A 22,491-nucleotide genomic window follows, 5' to 3' on the forward strand; every position below is an offset into this window, starting at 1 on the left:
GCAAACCACCTGCCTCTAATCAAGAGCCATACCAGGCAAACCAAAAACAACATAGAAACAGATAACATAGAATGCCCACCCAACCTCACGTCCTGACCAACTAACACACAAAACTAACATAAATAGGTCAGGAACGTGACAGTACCCCCCCCACAAGGTGCGAACTCCGGACGCACCAGCACAAAGTCTAGGGGAGGGTCTGGGTGGGCATCTAACCACGGTGGTGGCTCAGGCTCCGGGCGCGGTTCCCATCCCACCATAATCCATCCTAGCCCCCTCCCTTCAAGAATGTCCACCCTCTTACTTCCCCCACAAAATCCTCCTAATAACAAATCTAATAGTGACAATACCGGGACAGAGAGATAAACCAAGACAGAGGGATAGATAAGACTATAGATGTAGATAAAGATAGAGAGGGAGATCAGGATAGAGGGGCAACTCCGGACTGAAAGGCAGCTCCGGACAGAGAGACAGCTCTGGACTGATGGGCAGTTCTGGGTATCTAGCCTTTTCAGGCTGAAGGGCAGCTCATGGCTGACTGACGACTCACGACGCTCATGGCAGGCTGACGGCTCTCGACGCTCATGGCAGGCTGACGGCTCTCGACGCTCATGGCAGGCTGACGGCTCTCGATGCTCATGGCAGGCTGACGGCTCACGACGCTCATGGCGCTCTGACGGCTCTCGACGCTCATGGCGCTCTGACGGCTCTGGCTGCTCATGGCGCTCTGACGGCTCTGGCTGCTCATGGCTCTCTGACGGCTCTGGCTGCTCATGGCTCTCTGACGGCTCTGGCTGCTCATGGCTCGCTGGTGGCTCTGGCAGATCCTGTCTGGTTGGCGGCTCTGGCAGATCCTGTCTGGTTGGCGGCTCTGGCAGATCCTGTCTGGTTGGCGGCTCTGGCAGATCCTGTCTGGTTGGCGGCTCTGGCAGATCCTGTCTGGTTGGCGGCTCTGGCAGATCCTGTCTGGCTGACGGCTCTAGCGGCTCCTGTCTGGCTGATGGCTCTAGCGGCTCCTGTCTGGCTGACGGCTCTGTAGGCTCATGGCAGACGGGCGGCTTTGCAGGCTCATGGCAGACGGGCGGCTTTGCAGGCTCCTGGCAGACGGATGGCTCAGATGGCGCTGGGGAGACGGATGGCTCAGATGGCGCTGGGGAGACGGATGGCTCAGATGGCGCTGGGGAGACGGATGGCTCAGATGGCGCTGGGGAGACGGATGGCTCAGATGGCGCTGGTGAGACGGATGGCTCTGGCCGGATATGGCGCACTGTAGACCTGGTGCGTGGTGCCGGAACTGGAGGCACCGTGCTAATGATAAGCACCTTCCTACTAGTGCGGGGAGCAGGGACAGGGCACACTGTATCCTCAAAGCCTACTCTACCCCTGATGCGTGGTACCGGCACTGGTGACGCCGGGCTGAGGACAAGCACATCAGGATTAGTAGGGGGAGAATATATAGTGTGTACAGGGCTCTGGAGACGCACTGGTAGCTTAGTGCGTGGGGCCGGAACTGGAGGCACCGGGCTAGATGCACGCACTACAGGGAGAGTGCGTGGAGGAGGAACAGGGCTCTGGAAATGCACTGGTAGCCTAGTGCGTAATGTAGGCACTGTAGGTACTAGGCTGGGGCGGGGAGGTGGCGCTGGAAATACCGGACCGTGCAGGCGTACTGGCTCTCTTGAGCATTGAGCCTGCCCAACCTTACCTGGTTGAATGCTCCCGGTCGCCCTGCCAGTGCGGCGAGGTGGAATAGCCCGCACTGGGCTATGCAGGCGAACCGGGGAAACCATGCGTAAGGCAGGTGCCATGTATGCCGGCCCGAGGAGACGCACTGGAGACCAGACGCGTTGAGCCGGCCTCATGACACCTGGCTCAATGCCCAATCTAGCCCTACCAGTGCGGGGAGGTGGAATAACCCGCACTGGGCTATGCACACGTACAGGAGACACCGTGCGCTCTACTGCGTAACACGGTGTCTGCCCGTACTCCCGCTCTCCACGGTTAGCCTGGGAAGTGGGCGCAGGTCTCCTACCTGCCCTTGGCCCACAACCCCTTAGCCCCCCCCCAAGAAATTTTAGGGAATTACTCACGGGCTTTTCGGGCTTCCGTGCAAGACGCGTCCCCTCATAACTCCGGTTCTTTACTCCAGTAGCCTCTGCTCTCCTCAGTGCCTCCACCTGTTCCCATGGGAGGCGATCCCTTCCAGCCAGGATCTCCTCCCATGTGTAGCAACCTTTACCGTCCAATACATCGTCCCAAGTCCATTCCTCCTTCTTGCGCTGTCCCTTACTCCGTTTACCCCGCTGCTTGGCTCTGGATAGGTGGGTGGTTCTGTCACGTTCCTGACCTGTTTTCCTTTGTTTTGTATTCATTTTAGTTGGTCAGGGCGTGAGTTGGGTGGGTTTGTCTATGTTTGTATTTCTATGTGGGGTTTTGTGTTCGGCCTGGTATGATTCTCAATTAGAGACAGGTGTGCATTGTTTGTCTCTAATTGAGAGTCATACAAAGGCAGCCAGGGTTTCACTGGTGTTTTGTGGGTGTTTGTTTCCTGTGTTAGTGTTTGGGCCACACAGGACTGTTTGAGGTTAGTCACGTTTGTTGTTTTGTATTTTGTAGTGTTTTCTTGTGTTTTTACATTAAACATGTACAATTACCAATCCGCATCTTGGTCCGATCCATGCTCCTCCTCGTCTGAGGAGGAGAACAACATTGACTGCCTTAACAATTTGCATTGTCCCGCCCCCTCTTTTACACTGCTGCTACTCTCTGTTTATTATCTATGCATAGTCACTTTAACTCTACCTACATGTACATATTACCTCAATTACCTCGACTAACCTATGCCCCCGCACATTGACTCTGTAACGGTACCCCCTGTATATAGTCTCGCTACTGTTACTTTACTGCTGCTGTTTAATTATTATAATTTATTTTTTATTTTTTATTTAACACTTATTTTTTCTTAAAACTGCATTGTTGGTTAAGGGCTTGTAAGTAAGCATTTCACTGTAAGGTGAAAGCATCCTACCTGTTGTATTCGGCGTATGTGACAAATAAAATGTTATTTTGATTTGAGTAGTCTCCAAGTCCCTGCAGCTGAAAAACATCCGTAATGCATGATGCTGCCTCCACCATGCTTCATGCACTGTCAACTGTGGGACCTCATATAGACAGGTGTGTGCCTTTCCAAATCATGTCCAATCAATTGAATTTACCACAGGTGGCCTCCAATCAAGTTGTAGAAACATCTCAAGGATGATCAATGGAAACAAGATGCACCTGAGCTCAATTTTGAGTCTCATAGCAAAGGGTCTGAATACTTATGTAAATAAATTATTTCTGTTTAATAAATTAGCAAAACATTCGAAAAACCTGTTTTCGCATTGTCATTATGGGGTATTATGTGTCAATTGATGAGGGGAAAAAAAAACTTTCATACATTTTAGAATAAGGTTGTAATGCAACAAAATATGGAAAAGGTCCAGTAGTCTGAATCCTTTCCAAATGCACTGTAGATCACTTTTCCGGTTCTGATTCTGTTCCTTGAAAAACGACCTTCTTTTCAGGTTTTAAGTTCTGTTCCCTGAACCGGTTCCAACCCCTGATAAAAACAGCTTTTCTAAGAAAACTGAACTCCCCTAATCCTTTGCTTCCGAGTAATACCACCACCAGACGCCCCAACGCCCATCACACCACAACAACATAATCCAATATAAGAAGGGCTTCTGCCCTGAATGAGACTGGAGAGAGGGAGGGGGGGGGGGTAGAGAGAGGGGTGGATAGACAAAGAGAGTGGGATCGAGGGAGAGAGAGAATGAGAGAGAAGGGAGAAATAGAGAGGAAGAGAGAGAGGGGGAGAGAAAGAGAGGAATTGGGAGGGAACGGATGGCTGCAGGGAAGAGTGAATGGACGGTGAATGGACGGGAGAGACATCATGCCTGGAGGACCACACTGACATAAACACAGACAGTAACAGGCCCCACGGTGCCAAACAGCACAGCTAACCACATGATCCCGACGAGTGTGTGTGTGTGTTTATGTGTGTGTGTGTTTGTGTGTTCTGTGTGTGTGTGTGAGGAAAGCGCATGGTGTGTGTGTTCTGTGTGTGTTCCCCTCCTAATGGCCCGTACAGACGTCAGAGCCGTGGTCTGTCCCCTGGTCTGTTTCACAGATGAGCACTAACGATGACGCTTCTTGCCTCTCACAATGTCTTCCCACAGCCACAAAAACAGCAGCGCAAAAAAAGAGAAGAGGAGATGGAGAGACAAACGAGAAGACAAAGACGGAGAGAGAGACGGAGAGATGGTGAGATGGAGAGAAGAGAGAGGAGTTCAGAGAGAACTAAGGATATAGGACGTGTAAGAGGTGTCTCCTTTTAAGGGTATGAAAGTGCGACGTGTGTTGCTTGTTGGATTGGGTGATGGTTTTGACGCTTGTCAGTGTTCAGTGTTCAACATTAGCAGAACGTAAACTCCAACCACACAGACAACCATAACAACCACGAGTCAACCACAGTGGAACGCAAACCCTGTGGACCCAAGTGATCACCTAAATATTCTCAAACATCTGTGCACACGTCAGCGTCTATGGTCTCAGCACCACAACACAGAACCTCCATTAGTGCCATTAGAGCCAACCCTGCAGGGGTCTCACACACACACACACACACACACACACACACACACACACACACACACACACACACACACACACACACACACACACACACACACACACACACACACACACACACACACACACACACACACACACACACACACACACACAGAGGGTGTGTTTTGCAGGACTGGTAGGGATTACTAGCATCACTGCTCCTGTGTTTATTTGACCAGGCCAGCCCTCCCGTCGCGCCCCCCCCCCCCCCCCCCCGCCTGCCTTGTACGCTCTTCTGCACGTCTGTTTGAAATGTCAGATGGGCAGAAAACGAGGGGAGGGACGAGAGGGGTGTGTGTGTGTGTTCTGCCTCGGAGCTGGACATGAAACATAAACCAACAGCTGCAAAGAGCAAATGTCCCCCCTTTTACTTGTCACAAATGTTCAAAGGATGAAAAGAGCTTTCTCTTTGTTTTTCAGAGAACGATGCTCTTTATGGCCCCTTCATTATTTAGAGAGTTTGGTAACACAGTTCATACTGAGCAATGAAGTCTAACAGCAGACCCGACCAGTGAACTTCCTCATCTAACGGACAGAGCTTACATCATACAGACACAATAAGTTTTAGAAAACGATTTCATCCAACCAATTTGAGAGGCATTGAATGTTGTGGCTGAACATCCTCCCTGCAGATGGGACGATGGGATCAAAGCCAACTCTCCAGTACATGCCCTACGATGAGCCCTCCCAGGCCCGGGGACCTGCTGACTGATTGGATTAGCCCAATGTTCTGACTAACTAGATTTATTGACAGTATATATTTGCATCATCAGATCATCCTTTCTGATAAGATCAGAGCAGTAGTGGTAATAAAATAGACTACAGGATAAACCTTGGAGATAGGATTTATGGATAAAGCATGGATAAATGCTTTTGCACATAGCTAAAGCACAGATGAAGAAGGTAGCTAAAGCGCATAGCATGGAGCACAGGTCAGGTGGATGGATCTGCCGACTATGTGGGTCTCCTGTGGGGGTGGCAGGGAGGGACCGTGAACAAAGTTACGGGCCTAGGACATGGGCTTTCAGTACTTTGAGAAGCATGAGTATAAATAGTGTAAACACAACCAACCATGTTTCAGTTACCATCCTCCACCACAGCTCTACATGATGGTCCACCCCAGCCCCACATGATGGCCCGTTCCATCACAGACACATTGGGCAAATCAGGCCAACATGAATGCGCGTGCGCGCACGCACACACACGCACACGCACACGCACACACACACACACACACACACACAGAGATCTGCCTTACATAACAGTGTGTGATGGCAGCTGAGGACGCTATGCCGCCGCTGGCATCTGTCCTCTGAAAGATGGACTGAGAGAGAGATAAAGGACAGAGAAAGAGGGAGAAGAGGAAAGAGACTGGAGGGCGAGGGAGACTAAGATGGTATGAGTTAGAGAGAGAGAGATTACCACCCAAGTACCAGGGAATAACTACTTCCCCAACAACACTTTGAATTGAGAGAGAGAGAGAGACACACACACATTTACATCTAAGCATGCAGAGCGAGATGTAGAAGGACAGGACAGTGGACATTGGGTCTTATGTAATGACCAGTGCAGTTTGTGTGGGTTGGTACAGGGCCTTTCCTACTCTGGATGAAGGCAAGGGGGAGAGATGTTTGCGCTTCATTTCGTATCCGTCCCCATCTCCCTGTGCCACTACAGTTAACACGTTACCCTATGTCATAATGCGTCACTGCCAGAGACCTCTGGCTGCTCAGACAACAAGTACTGAACCTTAGTGTCATGGAAGTGTCATCGGCACCTTAGAGAAAGGAGGAGGAGAAAGAAGAGTAGGATGGGGTTCTGTGGATCTCTCCAGCTCAGGGACTTGGAACAGAGACACCTCCCTTCACAAAATGTCACATTCCCACTTCCCTTTTCACACCCCTAGCTCCCTCTGTCACATGTAACACACTTGTAAAGTGTTTACTGTTCACTACACACACACACGCTTTCTGTGATATACACATGCTGTGTTGTCCCAAGTCTGTGTTATTTTGCATTTATAAGCAAATTCTGCACAGCGTCATCAGCCAAGCAGCTGTGAGGTAACGAGCCACCAGTCAACCATTTCTCACACACACACACACACACACACACACACACACACACACACACACACACACACACACACACACACACACACACACACACACACACACACACACACACACACACACACACACACACACACACACAATTGTTATTACAGAGCATTCATCTGGCCTGGGTTTTCAAGGGACTCTCCCTTCTCTGGAACCCATTAGGCCTTCTGGTTGTAATTCAAGGGGGGTGGAGGTGTGTGTGTGTGTGTGTGTGTGTGTGTGGCAGCTGGGACACACCTGAGGATACAACCTCCGTCCTCCACCACAAAACAACCGACAAGAAAACTACTCTGGTTGTGAACCTGACAAAAATAATTAATTAATTAAATCCTGCTTATCCCTATGGCCTCATAAAACGTATCCAGCACATGAAAAATCTGAGAAAAAGCAGTGTGTCGGCAAAGAAAAACAAACAAATAAAAAAGGCCTAATGTTCACCAGCATGATGATGTCATCTTCAAGCGCCTTCAGTCACTATATTCAGTCCCTGCATACGTCTGTGCTCAGAATGCCTTGCCTTGTGTACACAAAATTACCACTCAAAGACAAGGGAATAACTACTTCTCCAACAACACATAGAACAGAGCAGGTTTGGCAGGCTGGCCGAGGGATAGGGCAGAGAGAACACCCACTGTCTTAGTGCTTTCTCTACTTCACTCTGTGCATTTCAGGCCTTGCATACAAAACATATAGTGCCTTCAGAAAGTATTCACACCCTTAACTTTTAGCCCACATTTTGTTGTGGAAAAGCCTGCATTTAAAATTGATTAAATTGAGATTTTGTGTCACTGGCTTACCCCAAAATGTCAAAATGGAATTACAGTGTGCTTTTAGACATTTTCATAAATTAATAAAAAATGTAAAACTGAAATGTTTTGAGTCAATAAGTATTCAACCCATTTGTTATGGCAAGCCTAAATAAGTTCAGGAGTAAAAATCTGCTTAATAAGTCACATAATAAGTTGCATGGACTCAATAATAGTGTGCAGTAATAGTGTTTAACATGATTTTTTTAATGACTACCTCATCTCTGTACCCCACACATACAATTAACTGTAAGGTCCCTCAGTTGAGCAGTGAATTTCAAACACAGATTCAACCACAAAGACCAGGGAGGTTTTCCAATGCCACGCAAAGAAGGGCACCTATTGGTAGATGGGTAAAAAATAAAAAAGCAGACATTGAATATCCCTTTGAGCATGGTGAAGTTATTTATTACACTTTGGATGGTGTATCAATACACCCAGTCACTGCATGAGTACAGGCGTCCTTCCTAATTCAGTTGCCGGAGAGGAAGGAATCCGCTCAGGGATTTCACCACTTTAAAGCAGTTACAGAGTTGAATGGCTGTGATAGGAGGATGGATCAACAACATTGCAGTTACTCCACAATACTAACCTAAATGACAGAGTGAAAAGAAAGAAGCCTGTATAGATTAAAAATATTCCAAAACATGCATCCTGTTTGCAGTAAGTCACTAAAGTAAAACTGCAAAGAATGTGGCTAAGAAATTAACTTTATGTCCTGAATACAAAGCGCTATGTTTGGGTCTAATCCAACACAACACCTCACTGACTACCACTCTTCATATTTTCAACCATGGTGGTGGCTGCATCTTGTTATGGGTATATTTGTCATTGGAAAAGACTAGGGAGTTTTTTGGATAAAAAGAAACGGAATAGAGCCAAGCAGAAGCAAAATCCTAGAGGAAAGCCTGGTTCAGTCTGCTTTCCACCAGACACTGGGAGATGAATTCCCCTTTTAGCAGGACAATAACCTAAAACACAAGGCTAAATATACACTCGAGTCGCTTACCAAGATGACATTGAATGTTCCTGAGTGGCCTAGTTACAGTTCTGACTTGAATTTGCTTGAAAATCTATGGCAAGACTTGAAAATGGCTGTCGAGCCATGATCAACAACCAATTTGACAGCGCTTTTAATAGAATAATGTGCAAATATTGTACAATCCAGGTGTGCAAAGCTCTTAGAGACTTACCCAGAAAGACTCACAGCTGTAATCACTGCCAAAAGTGATCTAAATCAATATTTCTGTATTTAATTTTCAATACAAGAATAAGTCAAGGGGTATGAATACTTTCTGAAGTAGAGGTCGAACGGTTGTGAGTTTTCAACGCCGATACAGATACCGATTATTGGAGGACCAAAAAAAGCCGATACCAATTAATCGTCCGATTTTTATTTATATATTTATATATAACCCTATATTTTATATAGAATAATGACAATTACAACAATACTGAATCAATTTAATCTCAAATAAATAATGAAACATGTTCAATTTGGTTTAAATAATGCAAAAACACAGTGTTGGAGAAGAAAGTAAAAATGCAATATGTGCCATGTAAAAAAGCTAACTGTAACGGCTGTCCTCGCTGACAGAAGGAGAGGACCAAAACGCAGAGTGGTTAGTGTTCATTATTTAATGAAAGTAAAACAGAACACTTCAAGATACAAAACAACAAACGTAACCAAACCGAAAACAGTCCCGTGTGGCACGAACACTGACACGAGATACAAACAACCACAAAACACACGTGAAACCCAGGCTGCCTAAGTATGATTCTCAATCAGGGACAACGATTGACAGCTGCCTCTGATTGAGAATCATACCAGGCCGAACACAAAACCCCAACATAGAAAATAACACATAGACAGCCCACCCCAACTCACGCCCTGACCAACTAAATAAATACAAGAAAAAGGAAAAACAGGTCAGGAACGTGACACTAACGTTTAAGTTCCTTGCTCAGAACATGAGAACATATGAAAGCTGGTGGTTCCTTTTAACACGAGACTTCAATATTCCCAGATAAGAAGTTTTAGGTTGTAGTTATTATAGGAATTATAGGACTATTTCTTTCTACACCATTTTTTGTATTTCATATACCTTTGACTATTGGATGTTCTTATGGGCACTATAGTATTGCCAGCCTAATCTCGGGAGTTGATAGGGTTGAAGACATAAACAGCGCTGTGCTTCAAGCATTGCAAAGAGCTGCTGGCAAACGCAGGAAAGTACTGTTTGAATGAATGCTTATGAGCCTGCTGCTGCCTACCACCGCTCAGTCAGACTGCTCTATCAAATATCAAATCATAGACTTAATTATAATATAATAAACACACAGAAATACGAGCATTAGGTCATTAATATGGTCAAATCTGGAAACTATCATTTCGAAAATGTTTATTCTTTCAGTGAAATATGGAACCAAAGTCTAAATATTGCTGTTATATTGCACAACCTTCAATGTTATGTCATAATTATGTTAAATTCTGGCAAATGAATTACGGTCTTCAATAGGAAGAAATGGTCTTCACACAGTTCGCAATGAGCCAGATGGCCAAAACGGGTGCATATACCCTGACTCTGCTTGCAGTGAACGCAAGAGAAGTGACACAATTTCCCTACTTAATATTGCCTGCTAACATGAAATGATTTTAACTAAAAATGCAGGTTTAAAAAAAATATAATTGTGTATTGATTTTAAGAAAGGCATTGATGTTTACGGTTAGGTACATTGTTATGACAATAGTGCTTTTTTCACGAATGTGCTTTTATAAAATCATCACCCGTTTGGCGAAGTAGGCTGTGATTCGATGATAAATTAACAGGCACCGCATTGATTATATGCAACGCAGGACAAGCTAGTTAACCTAGTAATATCATCAACCATGTGTAGTTAACTAGTGATTATGTGATTATGTGACGTTTGATTGTTTTTTATAAGATAAGTTTAATGCTAGCTAGCAACTTACCTTGACTCCTTGCTGCACTCGCATAACAGGTGGTCAGCCTGCCACGCAGTCTCCTCGTGGATTGCAATGTAATCGGCCATAATCGGCGTCCAAAAATGGCGATTACCGATTTTTATGAAAATATACATTTAATGATCATCCTTGGGATGTTTCTACATCTTCATTGGAGTCCACCTGTGGAAAATTCTATTGATTGGACATGATTTTGAAAGGCACACACCTGTCTATATAAGATCCCACAGTTGACAGTGCATGTCAGAGCAAAAACCAAGCCATAAGGTCGAAAGAAATGTCCGTTTAGCTCAGAGACAGGATTGTGTCGAGGCACAGACCTGGGGAAGGGTACCAAAAACGTTCTGCAGTATTGAAGGTCCCCAAGAACACAGTGGCCTCCATCTTTCTTAAATGGAAGAAGTTTGGAACCACCAAGACTCTTCCTAGAGCTGGCCGCCTGGCCAAACTAAGCAATCAGGGGAGAAGGGCCTTGGTCAGGGAGGTGACCAAGAACCCGATGGTCACTCTGACAGAGCTAGAGTTCCTCTGTGGAGATAAGAGAATCTTCCAGAAGGACAACCATCTCGGTAGCACTCCACCAATCAGGCCTTTATGGTAGAGTGGCCAGACAGAAGCCACTCCTCAGTAAAAGGCACATGACAGCCCACTTGGAGTTTGCTAAAAGGCACCTAAAGACTCTCAGACATGCGAAACAAGATTATCTGGTCTGATGAAACCAAGATTTAACTCTTTGGCCTGAATGTCAAGCGTCACATCTGGAGGAAATCTGGCACCATCCCTACGGTGAAGCATGGTGGTGGCCACATCACGCTTTGGGGATGTTTTTCAGTGCCAGCAACTGGGAGACTAGTCAGGGTTGAGGGAAAGATGAACGGAGCAAAATATAGAGAGAACCTTGATGAAAACCTGCTCCAGAGCAGAGCAGGACCTCAGATTTGGATGAAGGTTCACCTTCCAACAGAACAACGAACATAAGCACACAGCCGAGACAACGCAGAAGTGGCTTTGGGACAAGTCTCTGAATGTCCTTTAGTGCCCCAGCCAGAGCCCAGACTCGAACCCGATTGAACATCTCTGGAGAGACCTGAAAATAGCTGTGCAGCGACACTCCCCATCCAATCTTTCAAAGCTTGAGAGGATCTGCAGAGAAGAATGGGACAAACTCCCCCCAAAAAAGGTGTATCAAGCTTGTAGCGTCATACCCAAGAAGACTCAAGGCTGTAATCGCTGCCAAAGGTGCTTCAACAAAGTTCTGAGTAAAGGGTCTGAACGCTTATGTAAATGTAATATTTCAACTTCTTGTTTTTTTATAAATTAGCAGCAATTTCTTCAAACCTGTTTTTGCTTTGTCATTATGGGGTATGGCGTATAGATTGATGAGGGAAAAGAACTAATACATTTTAGAATAAGGCTGCAATGTAGCAAAATGCGGAAAAAGTCAAGGGGGTCTGAATATTTTTGGAGTGCACTGTATACCATTTTGCTTCTACATAAATAGTTAGAACCCAAAGATAGAACCTTAAAGATATCCAGGTCCAAAACAGCTTCCGTTCCATCACAAAGTTGACCTATATACTACTGAATGTTTTTAACATGATGCATTTGAGCAATATCCCTTCATCCATACAAGCTGAGCTAAGCAGAGCTAACTTATGACTCATTAATAGTTCCAAGACATCTGCATCCAATACTAGTACACTGTTGCCTTGCCAAAACAAGACAACAACTTCTTGGCTTAAGCAGAAACAGGCAAGTAGCCTACTGTCCCTATCCAATCCCAGACCCATTTCTCAGGATAAAGATCTGATCCAACCTAGTGTGACCCAGCAGCAGGCTCTCTTTGGCTCCAGGAACAGACGGCTTCGTGCAATTCACTGCATTGCGCACGTCTCCATTGTGTTGTGCGTAAAAGCAGCGTTACACAAGCAAGGAGAGTAATAGAAGTGAAAAACACTACCAGCTGCATGTGATGCAATTACGCTGGCAATTATCTGATAGACAACCACAGCACCAGGCACTGTGGAGCCTTAGAGGAGGCAGGGAGGGAGGCAGAGGGTAAGGAGGGCAAACACTGCAGCCCAGCAGACTGATGACAGTGCAGAAGCATTGGGCGACTAAGAGGGCTAGCCTGGAACACTCTTGGTCCACAGAAAGCTCAATTGTATGAGATTTTATTCCGAAGCAACAACAATCTGTAATGTTAATTTTTCATACCTTTATATGGACAGGTAAGCCATTGAGAAATAATTACATTCTACAACAAGGACCTGGTTAAACAGTATGAACATTTATAAACACTCATCTCTCAAACACACACACACACACCGAACACAGTAACGCTGCATGCTCAACTAGGCCATGGTAATCAACCACAGTGACATGACCTGTGGACAGGAGCTATGGTTTATGAGGACTCCTCCATGGTTTATGAGGACTCATACATGGTTTATGAGGACTGTGGTCATCTGGAAGGCTCCTCAAGGACAGTTCTCCAATGCTGCTGCTACAGGGGCTTGAGCCATCCATTTCTTATAACAGGACGCTATTGTAGACATTTTGAGAAATGTAGCATATTTTCTCATTACACTTATGATTAATCGAATTCACACAATTTATCACATTGGCTGGCTGGCTGTTCTCTCCAATGAACTGATAAAAACGCCCTTTACATAATTATTTTAATAAACTTCCCTTCTTTCAAAAAACAAAATAACTGACCATGCAGCAGTACACCTCCTTGTACGCCGACTGAGACTCCTCCACGCCTCTCCTGCTGAACATGGCATTGTGCTGTGCTGTGCTGTGCTGTGCTGTGCTGTGCTGTGTTACACGGGAGCATTGAGCCCACTTCTCTCTCTAATTAAAATAGACTCAGGGAAAACAAACCCTGCACCAAAATCCTTCAACCTTTTTTTCTCTAGCCTCTCCCTCGCTCTCCCTGGCTCTCACTCGTTTTCAGACGGACAAACAGACAGATGTACAGACCTGGTTTCTGTTAAAGGCTGGCTTTCTTCCCCCCCTCCCCATCTGCCTGGGCATATTTTCAAACTAAAACACACCATTGACTGGGTAACAGTACGCTCCTTGTCTGGGGCCAGGGGCTCATATGGCTGGCCAGCAGGGTAGCCACTCTGTATATGGGGAGAGGGGAGAGGAGAGCGCATTGAGGGGAGAGAGGAGAGAGGAGAGGCTAGCCGGGAGCAGGGTGAGGGGAGTAGGAAGTTGGGAGCAGGGAGTGAGTTGCAGGGGAGAGAGGAGGAGGGCAGGGAGCAGGGAGGGGGGGAGCGGGGGAGAAGGGAGCTGGGCAGCGGCCAGTCCAGGTTAAAATAACAAGCTGCCTCTCAGCAGTGGGCTTAGCAGCCCTACAGCTACAGCTAGTCAGCTAGAGTTGGGGCTCAAGCTTTCTCTCTCTCTCTCGCTGGTACACACGTACACACACACATTCTCAGAAACGTACACAGATGCACAAACACACACACAAACACATCCACATGCGGGCACACCTTGCATATGCACACACATACCGGTATGTGGACAAACCAGTATGGTACTGACGCACACATGTGTGGACACACACATAAACGTGCCTTCACAATCATGCATGAATACACACATATGCTTGGCTGCCCGGGCAAGCATACAGACACATCCCATCCCTCCTGTTTCACATGTGAGTGATGTTGACGTGAGTCTGATAATGAACTCCTAATGAGGAGGATAAGTCAGACTGTGACAACCGGAGGCAGAATCTCTCTTTGGGATGACTCTGGTCTCTAACTCCAGACACAATACTGGCTTTTCATAGGCTACTGTGAGACTATGCAGGCATCTGCTATGTTTCACCAGTGAACGGAAAGCGAAAACAACTTCAATCCTAATGTACCTTCAGGTACTGGATAGAAAAAAACAAGTACATGGAAAAGAACCATTGTCTATATAGGAGACACTGTCTTGGCAGCCGCGGCAGAAACTGTAGAAATGTTTAAGTGTTTGGAGTGAGTGTGTGTTAGTATTTGAACGTGGTGTCTGTTAGTGTTTTGGTGAGCAGAGCGGCGCTGTGGTGTGTTTATAAGAACAGTGGTGAGGTTCCACAGGCCAGCTAGGCTGTTGTCCTGCTACGACTGACATCTTTGGTAGACTTGGCAGGAAACTGTTCTCCCTCCTTCATTTCTCTCCATCTCTCTTATGTCTTTCACCACTCTCCATCCCCATCCTTCTCTTCCTCACTTGCTCTCTGCCCTCCATTCCTCCCTCCCTCCTTCTCCACCTACCTCTGGTCTGAATGAGGCAGTCCATTCATTTTTTTTGCTTCATAAGAGCTACAGCTGCACACCTGGTGACATAGGGGCACGGCTCTCTTCGCTTGCTCTCCGTCTTTCCTTCTCCACCTCTCCTACCCTTTACCCCTGCCTCTCTATCTATCAATCTACATCTTCCTCTGTTGCTCCCTCTTTTCTCCCTCTCTGCATCTCCCCCTCTCTCTCTCTTTGCTTCTAACTCCCACTCCCTTCTTCCCCTGCATCTCTCTCTACCTCCCTACCTCAGCCTCTCCGTCTCTCTTCCTCTTCAGGACCATGTTCTGGTGATGCTGTTCTCTGAGACTCGGGTCGCTGGGCAGCGCTGTTTTTTTTAAATGAATGAGGTTTGGCAGCCAGCGGCCCCATCATCCAGCTGAAGCTACACATTCCTCGGACACCCTCTCACAGTCTCAGCTAGGCCCCTCTCACTCACAACCAAAATAAGGTTGGCCGTGCTGAGCTTGTGAGTGCGTGTGAGTGAGTGAGTGTGCGTAAAAGATCCCTCTGTCCATTCACACACAGACAAGCTCAATTAAACAGAGAGGGCTAGGCAGACTAATAAAGTCAACATTCGGCAAGTCTCGTCGTCAGGTGGAAATGACACCCTCTCTGCTTCCGACAAGATGAAAACAGGTGAATATACACTATGACAACATGTAGAGGAATATGCTCAACACACACACAAGCACACACACAAGCTCGGCACGGCCAACCTCATTTTGGTTGTGAGTGAGGGGCCTAGCTGCGACACACACACAACAAGCCACTATGTTAAGTACAAACCGGTTCCAAGTTAATCTGTTTTTACAGTAGTTTGTGTAGTAGTTTATGTGTCGGGGGGCTAGATTCAGTTGGTTATACCTGGAGTACTTCTCCTGTCTTATCCAGTGTCCTGTGTGAATTTAAGTATGCTCTCTCTAATTCTCTCGTTCTCTCTTTCTTTCTCTCTCTCTGAGAACCTGAGCCCTAGGACCATACGTCACGGCAAACCAGGCATGATGACTCCTCGTTGTCCCCAGTCCACCTGGCCTTGCTGCTGTTCCAGTTTCAACTGCTCTGCCTGCGGTTATGGAACCCCTACCTGTCCCAGACCTGCTGCTTTCAACTCTTAATGATCGGCTATGAAAAGCAAACTGACTTTTATTCCTGATTATTATTTGACCATGCTTGTCATTTATGAACATTTTGAAAATCTTGGCTCTCTCTAATTTTCTCCTTCTCTCTTTCTTTCTCTCTCTCGGAGGACCTGAGCCCTAGGACCATACGTCAGGACTACCGGGCATGATGACTCCTTGCTGTCCCCAGTCCACCTGGCCTTGCTGCTATTCCAGTTTCAACTGTTCTGCCTGCGGTTATGGAACCGCCACCTGTCCCAGACCTGCTGTTTTCAACTCTTAATGATCGGCTATGAAAAGCCAACTGAAAATTATTCATGATTATTATTTGACCATGCTTGTCACTTATGAACATTTTGAACATCTTGGCATAGTTCTGTTATAATCTCCACCCGGCACAGCCAGAAGAGGACTGGCCACCCCTCATAGCCTGGATCCTCTCTAGGTTTCTTCTTAGGTTTTGGCCTTTCTAGGGAGTTTTTCCTAGCCACCGTGCTTCTACACCTGCATTGCTTGCTGTTTGGGGTTTTAGGCTGGGTTTCTGTACAGCACTTCGAGATATTAGCTGATGTACGAAGGGCTATATAAAACAAACTTGATTGATTGATGTAGGATCTTAATTTGAGCCAGCTTGCAACAGCATGAAAATAATCCTGCATCAACAGGAAATGTGAATTATTATGTGGATTATAATTAATCTACATTTTTGTAGGGGCTGATACAAGTAGGGGTTGATACAAGTCTTAAATTTCAAAGTGGGAATTACAAACTTCAGAAGCCTTTTAAACCCTCAAATTCACTACAAGATTTACATTGCAGTTCTCCTGCAACAGGGTGATCAAATTAAGATCCTACATCTGTACATGATCCAGGCCCTTTTGGGAACAACAGTCTAAACCTATGAGGGCAGATAGAATAGTCCAGCCTACTAACCTTGTATCAGTGGCACAGAAATTCAGGAATCTATGGCACAGAGCATAATGTGGCAAGTCTCTGTGGGAATGAATGTGCGTCATTGAGAGAATAGGGTTTCCCTCAAATAGATTCTCGCTGCACCCTTTTCTCCTTCAAATTTAACTGAATCACACCCTCCTTCTCTCTCTTTCTCTCTCTCTCTCTGTCATTCCCTCTATCACTCTCTTTCTCGCTGTGGCATAGAAATATTAAGACGGTTGATAATTAGGTAATATACAGTTTGAAAATTGAACAAAATTCATAACTGTTTGGACTATTGGAGCCTCATTCCCCAATTCTTTTTCAAGCATTCAATTATTTTAGCAGAAGCATTGTTATAATGTATGGCATTGTAGAATATACAGTCCTCTTGTGTGTGTGGATAGGGAAAATGAGAAGGAGAACCAAGGCATAAACTAATCTCATATAAAATTGCTTTTTTAAATGTCCAATTTACAACTTCTCTATTCCTGAGCCAAAGTTTGGATTGAAGCAGCCCCAAACTCACTAGAAAATGCTATTTCCTCGAATCATATCCCTCTAGAAGCCTCTGCTGAAATACAAACAGTTTTTGCAGCTAGCTAGTCCACTGCAGCGCTACCGCAGAGCTACTCATACTGTCTAAAAAGAAATGTATATCATGATATGTTATTGGAAGTGCTCTAACGTTCTAAGAAATCCCCCAGAAATTCATTAAAAAGCTATTTATGAACCAGTAATCTATCTGAAACGGTTTCATCTGACATTACAATGTCTTCCTCAAACTATACATGCTATATTATACAGATGGTAAGGATTTACTAAGAACCGAATGTTCATAAAGCCTACCTTACACATTTATAAACACATTGTAAACGTGACATTGTGGCTACAGAGAGCAAAACAATGACGACAGGAAAGTTTGAAGTAGCAGTGGAGGACTTCTTGGGGCTGCTGGATGCTGCAATGTAAAGCAAGAACACATTCTGGCAGGCAGTCAGCAGAGGCTGGCTCATAAATACTGCAGGAGGGCAGGTTTATGAAAATCTATGCTTCCCTGAGTTGAGCGAGAACTGCACCCAGAGGAGAGCTAGACACAAACACACACACACACACACGCAAGCACACACGCACACAAAACGAGATTAGTTCATTTTTTTTATCCTTAGGCTGCTTCTAAAATTAGACCCTATTCTATTTGTATTGCACTAAAAAGCCATTCACTATGGAGAATACAGAATAATGTCCTGCCATCATAGGTGACATGTGATAATTTCCCATACTGTACAGCACATACTCTGCTGACCTGCCATCAGGCCCTATTTTACAGACAGACATGTTTTGATCCAGCCAGCGAGCCTCTCCTGGTGTAGCTAGCCTTCTCTCTCAAGAGGCTTGCGCAACTCACTTCAAGGAAACGCCTGTGGAGGACCGGACATGCTGCCTGGCCTGCCGCTCCGCACAGCACTCACCCTGACCAATCGCACGGCCTCTTGCGTATCAAAGCTCCCGTAACCAAGTACTCTGAGAGAGGGAGGGACAATTTGTCAGACCTCGTGTCGTTGTGTGTTGTTAGTGAGGTTGGTCGGCATCATTGAACACGATTTGATCAGATGACCCAGCACTAACACAATGTACAGTTCAAAAGGGATGTGCCCAAAGTCACTCAACAGTCAACACCAAAACACATGGCCTAAACAGGTTGCAATAAACATCCGTACGAAGCTAGGGCCAGCTAGGGCCTCTTACTTAAAAATAAGTCATTATATTCAAGAGTTTAGACAGTGTGCTAGTCCAGAGTACAATGTGCACTATCCTTGTGGATATCCATGTGGATTTTATATGTTCAATGTTGTTTTTTATGCTCCTTTGCTGCAAAACCATTTGCCCTCTGGGACAAATAAAATCGAAACCTTTTGGAGTGTCCAGTATCCCATCTTTAATAGTGTGACATGCCTTCTGCTAACACAAAACGTCTGCTTGGATATTATCTCAACTTGGATACCTTTTTATTTTTGTTTTATTCTAATCTATCACCAGAGGGCGTAACTTCCATGGGAGGCAACACAGTAGTAACTGCTGAGAAGGTATGGAGGAGGTAGAGCTGTTGTGAAAGTTTACCCTTGAAGATCAGGGACAACAAAATCTAACGTTTACGAGTGAAGGGTGTTGTATGACAGAGATCAGTCGTTGTTGATTCCCTTTGTTGTAGAATTCACAGTTGAGATGATAAATTATGAACACTACCCACAGGTCTGGTTAACATACGAGAGTACCTCAGCTTCCTATGTGTTCATTCACCTCATACATGCTGAGGAGGATAAAAAAGAACGGTGCCAGCAGCACAGCATGTCTTCTCTGTTGTACAGCTTATAAAGGCCGTATACTTGGGGAGCCCCGCGCACAACACTTGTACATCTGCATCTAAAATGTAGCAGCTGTACTAACTTTGGATTGCAATTCAATGATGAGAAAAGACATCAGGAGGTACCAAAAAAAGTCCAACATTGCACAGAATCTGTCCTTAAAGACAGGAAACCCTTCTCGGGATACACAGTGTCCTTAGACATAAAAATAAACCAAGCACGAGGCAGAATAAAACAATAGGCAAGGTCAGTAAATGCACTTGAATACAATAAAAAGCTACTCTAGAATGTGTACCTTCACATTTAAGATTAATTTCTTATCCATTGAAGCCACATTCAAGCCGGTCTGTAGAATGCAATTCCCGGTAACTGCCGTATAAAAAAACACATGAATTACAGTAAACCATGCGGAAATGTGTTTGATATCAGTCTCTAACTACTGATAACCTTTTCAAATTGGTGTGAGCTGACGTGAAAGCCTTTCCTCCGACCCACAGCCACCCGGCCAGGTCAAACAAAAGGCCGGGTTTAAGGGCTGGTTATCAGCCCTGACTCTGTCTCAGGTGCCCCACCCTGGTATGACTTACTACCTGAAGGGCAAAGCAATCCTTCACTAGATGGAGGGACTGGACACACAGTATATACACTATACTGACCACTGGACAGTGGCATACAGTTATTTAACAAAAGCACAAACACATGCTTGCCATTTGAACAGTGGCCTACTTTAAAATAGAACGGGAAAGGGAAAAGGGGTTGGAACGTGCATGCAGACAGTATTTCCATTTAATAGCGTAGATAAAGTGCTCATGATAGAATCGGCACAAGTTAACACACGTGTTCGATATTCAGAGTAGCCTATAGGAATATGTGTCGGAGAAGAAGCTGAGCTTTGAGGCATCCCGCAAAGTAATTCGAAGGACCCGTCTAATGTAATAATAATATGCCTAATAACAATAACACTAATCATAATCCTAATAATACATTCGGGCACAATGCGTTAATTGTGGGCACATTTTTGTGCCATTCCCTTGCCCGAAAAAAAAAGCCAAACATTCAAATTATAGCTAAGCTTTTACCTGTTCCCGTGGAATGCATGGGAGCGAGGTCCTTCGGTGGGACTTGCTGTTACTGTGACTGTGCGCCATGTCTGAAGAGACCACCGAACTGGACCTCCGTCGTCTTTTAAACACGGGAATGATATTATCTTCCTTCCCCGCTGTCACGTAGCTACAACCCGCCCCGAGTGGCCCTGAGCCCGTCAGGAGCCGGTCAGCATACTTCGCTAGCAGGACCCCCAACACTCCTACCAGGTACGCGAGGTAGGGTCTCCAGCTGGCCCGGACCTTGTTGAGGGAGATGAGAGACACAGTCCTGATGATGCTGATGAAGACGATGACGGAAACCCCCTGTCCGAGCCTGACCACCATCAGCGCCCCGCCGGCTAGACAGGACAGAACCACCACGGTGGCGGTAAACGACAGCAACTGGTCCTCCGCACCGTGCAGGAGAGACTGCGCCGCGGCTTCGCCCAAGTGACACACTGCCAACAGAAACACGGCGGTCCGGATCAGCACCCCGCAACGGATCAGGTACAAGCCAACCCAAAAGAAGGCACATACGAGAGTGAAGACGGGGGACACCAGGTACCAAACGTTCGACAACAGTTCCACCACACAGCTCGCCACGAAATGAACTAGAGATCCAGACTCGCCGTTATGCTCTCTGTTACGGCCGCAACTCTGCTGCTCCACGTCCCAGTCAACCAATCTAACCAGCAAAGCGAGAATAACCGATACAGAGCCCACACACACTGCGGAGGTCAGTCTCCGGGAACTCCATATTTCTGCGAGTCTCAGCCACGACTGGCAGCCTGCGTCCTGATACAGAGGAGTGACACATGTTTTCACATAGCCGTTGCGCTCCACCGCCCGCGGGCATTTCTCATGAGCCCTCCTTGATATACCTCTGCCACTGTCAGCTTCCACTTCCATCGCCATCACATAGAGGGAGCGAAGGAAGCGGCGTGAACTATATATCTGCAGTGTGTAAATGTAAACGGCTCAGTGCATTTTCATACCATGTTTGATAGAGAGAGCCATAACGCCCGGCAGTGTGTGGGACTGTGCGCTACTGCATGGGGCTTCCAAATTATTGACCCATTTCTCCCCAAAACACACACAATGTAGACTACATAAAAATACAGAACACTATTGATTGAACTAACAAACGTACTGAAAAAAGGTAACGGTTCACTGTGTAGACTTCAACAAACCGCGTAAAACATCCCCATATTTTCTCTAGTCCTCTCTGCGCGGGAGCAGCCTCCATCCAGTGAACCAGAAAGAGCAACTCTTGGCGATTCGCACATCTAGGCCACTGCCTGCATCTCCTCTCATCTCCCTCTATATCGCCCTCTCGCACAACACTCTCCCCTCTCCTTTGTGCCGCTCCGTCTGTTTCTCTCTCGGTGTTATGTCTCCCTCACGTTTCTTCTGCTCTTCATAGGCTAGGCTACTACTCTCCTATTGAAGGAACAGCAGCGGAGTTTGCCGAAGCGTGGCATACTGCTGCGCGGACGTAAACCATGTTTACATAGAGATTTCCTGGTGTATTTTTTTACGGAGATGAAATAGAGCCCCGGCTTGGTCCGGTGGCTCGAAGGCGTCACAGGAAGGTGTACCTTGAATAATGCATATTAAACTCACTTTCATCATGGGCTACGTCATCCAATCCATATCCTAAAAAGATGAGCTCAATTTACACCTCTTCTCTCATAGCGTATTTCATGAAAGGAATGAACTTCAAAGGGTAACCATTAGGCTATCTTTCACTTTTTATGATCTTATCAACTCTTATCAACTTATCACATTATTTTACGGTAAGCCAAATCGATTGTCAGTAAAGAGGAGACCAGGCAGGTGCAACTGAAGGGCAATTCACATGATGCTTCTACATCTGCATTGCTTGCTGTTTGGGGTTTTAGGCGGGATTTCTGTACAGCACTCTGTGACATCGGCTCATGTAAAAAGGGCTTTATAAATAAATGTGATTGATGTAAGACTGGATCTGAGGTTTGTGAAGTGGCATACATGGCACCCTATTCCCTATATAGTTAAAACGTAGTGGTTTATATAGGGAATGAGTGCCATTTGGGACCCAAGTTAGATTTGGAATATAAACTCCTCAC

At 45.9% G+C, this 22,491-nt stretch overlaps 1 protein-coding gene across 2 annotated transcripts in view; it reads right to left on the bottom strand.

Annotated features, from left to right (window-relative positions):
* Positions 1 to 21,992, bottom strand: part of LOC129838915 (cGMP-inhibited 3',5'-cyclic phosphodiesterase 3A-like) — a 104,660-nt gene extending 82,668 nt beyond the window's left edge. For both annotated transcript variants that reach the window (XM_055906188.1, XM_055906187.1), the window contains exon 1: positions 20,381 to 21,992. In XM_055906188.1, coding sequence (XP_055762163.1) covers positions 20,381 to 21,301 — 921 coding nt within the window. In that variant the 5' untranslated portion in view covers positions 21,302 to 21,992. The remainder of the gene's footprint in view (positions 1 to 20,380) is intronic.
* Between the last annotated feature and the right edge of the window lie 499 nt (positions 21,993 to 22,491).

This window comes from Salvelinus fontinalis, chromosome 39 (assembly GCF_029448725.1).
Source record: "Salvelinus fontinalis isolate EN_2023a chromosome 39, ASM2944872v1, whole genome shotgun sequence".
NCBI classification, from domain to species: Eukaryota; Metazoa; Chordata; class Actinopteri; order Salmoniformes; family Salmonidae; genus Salvelinus; species Salvelinus fontinalis.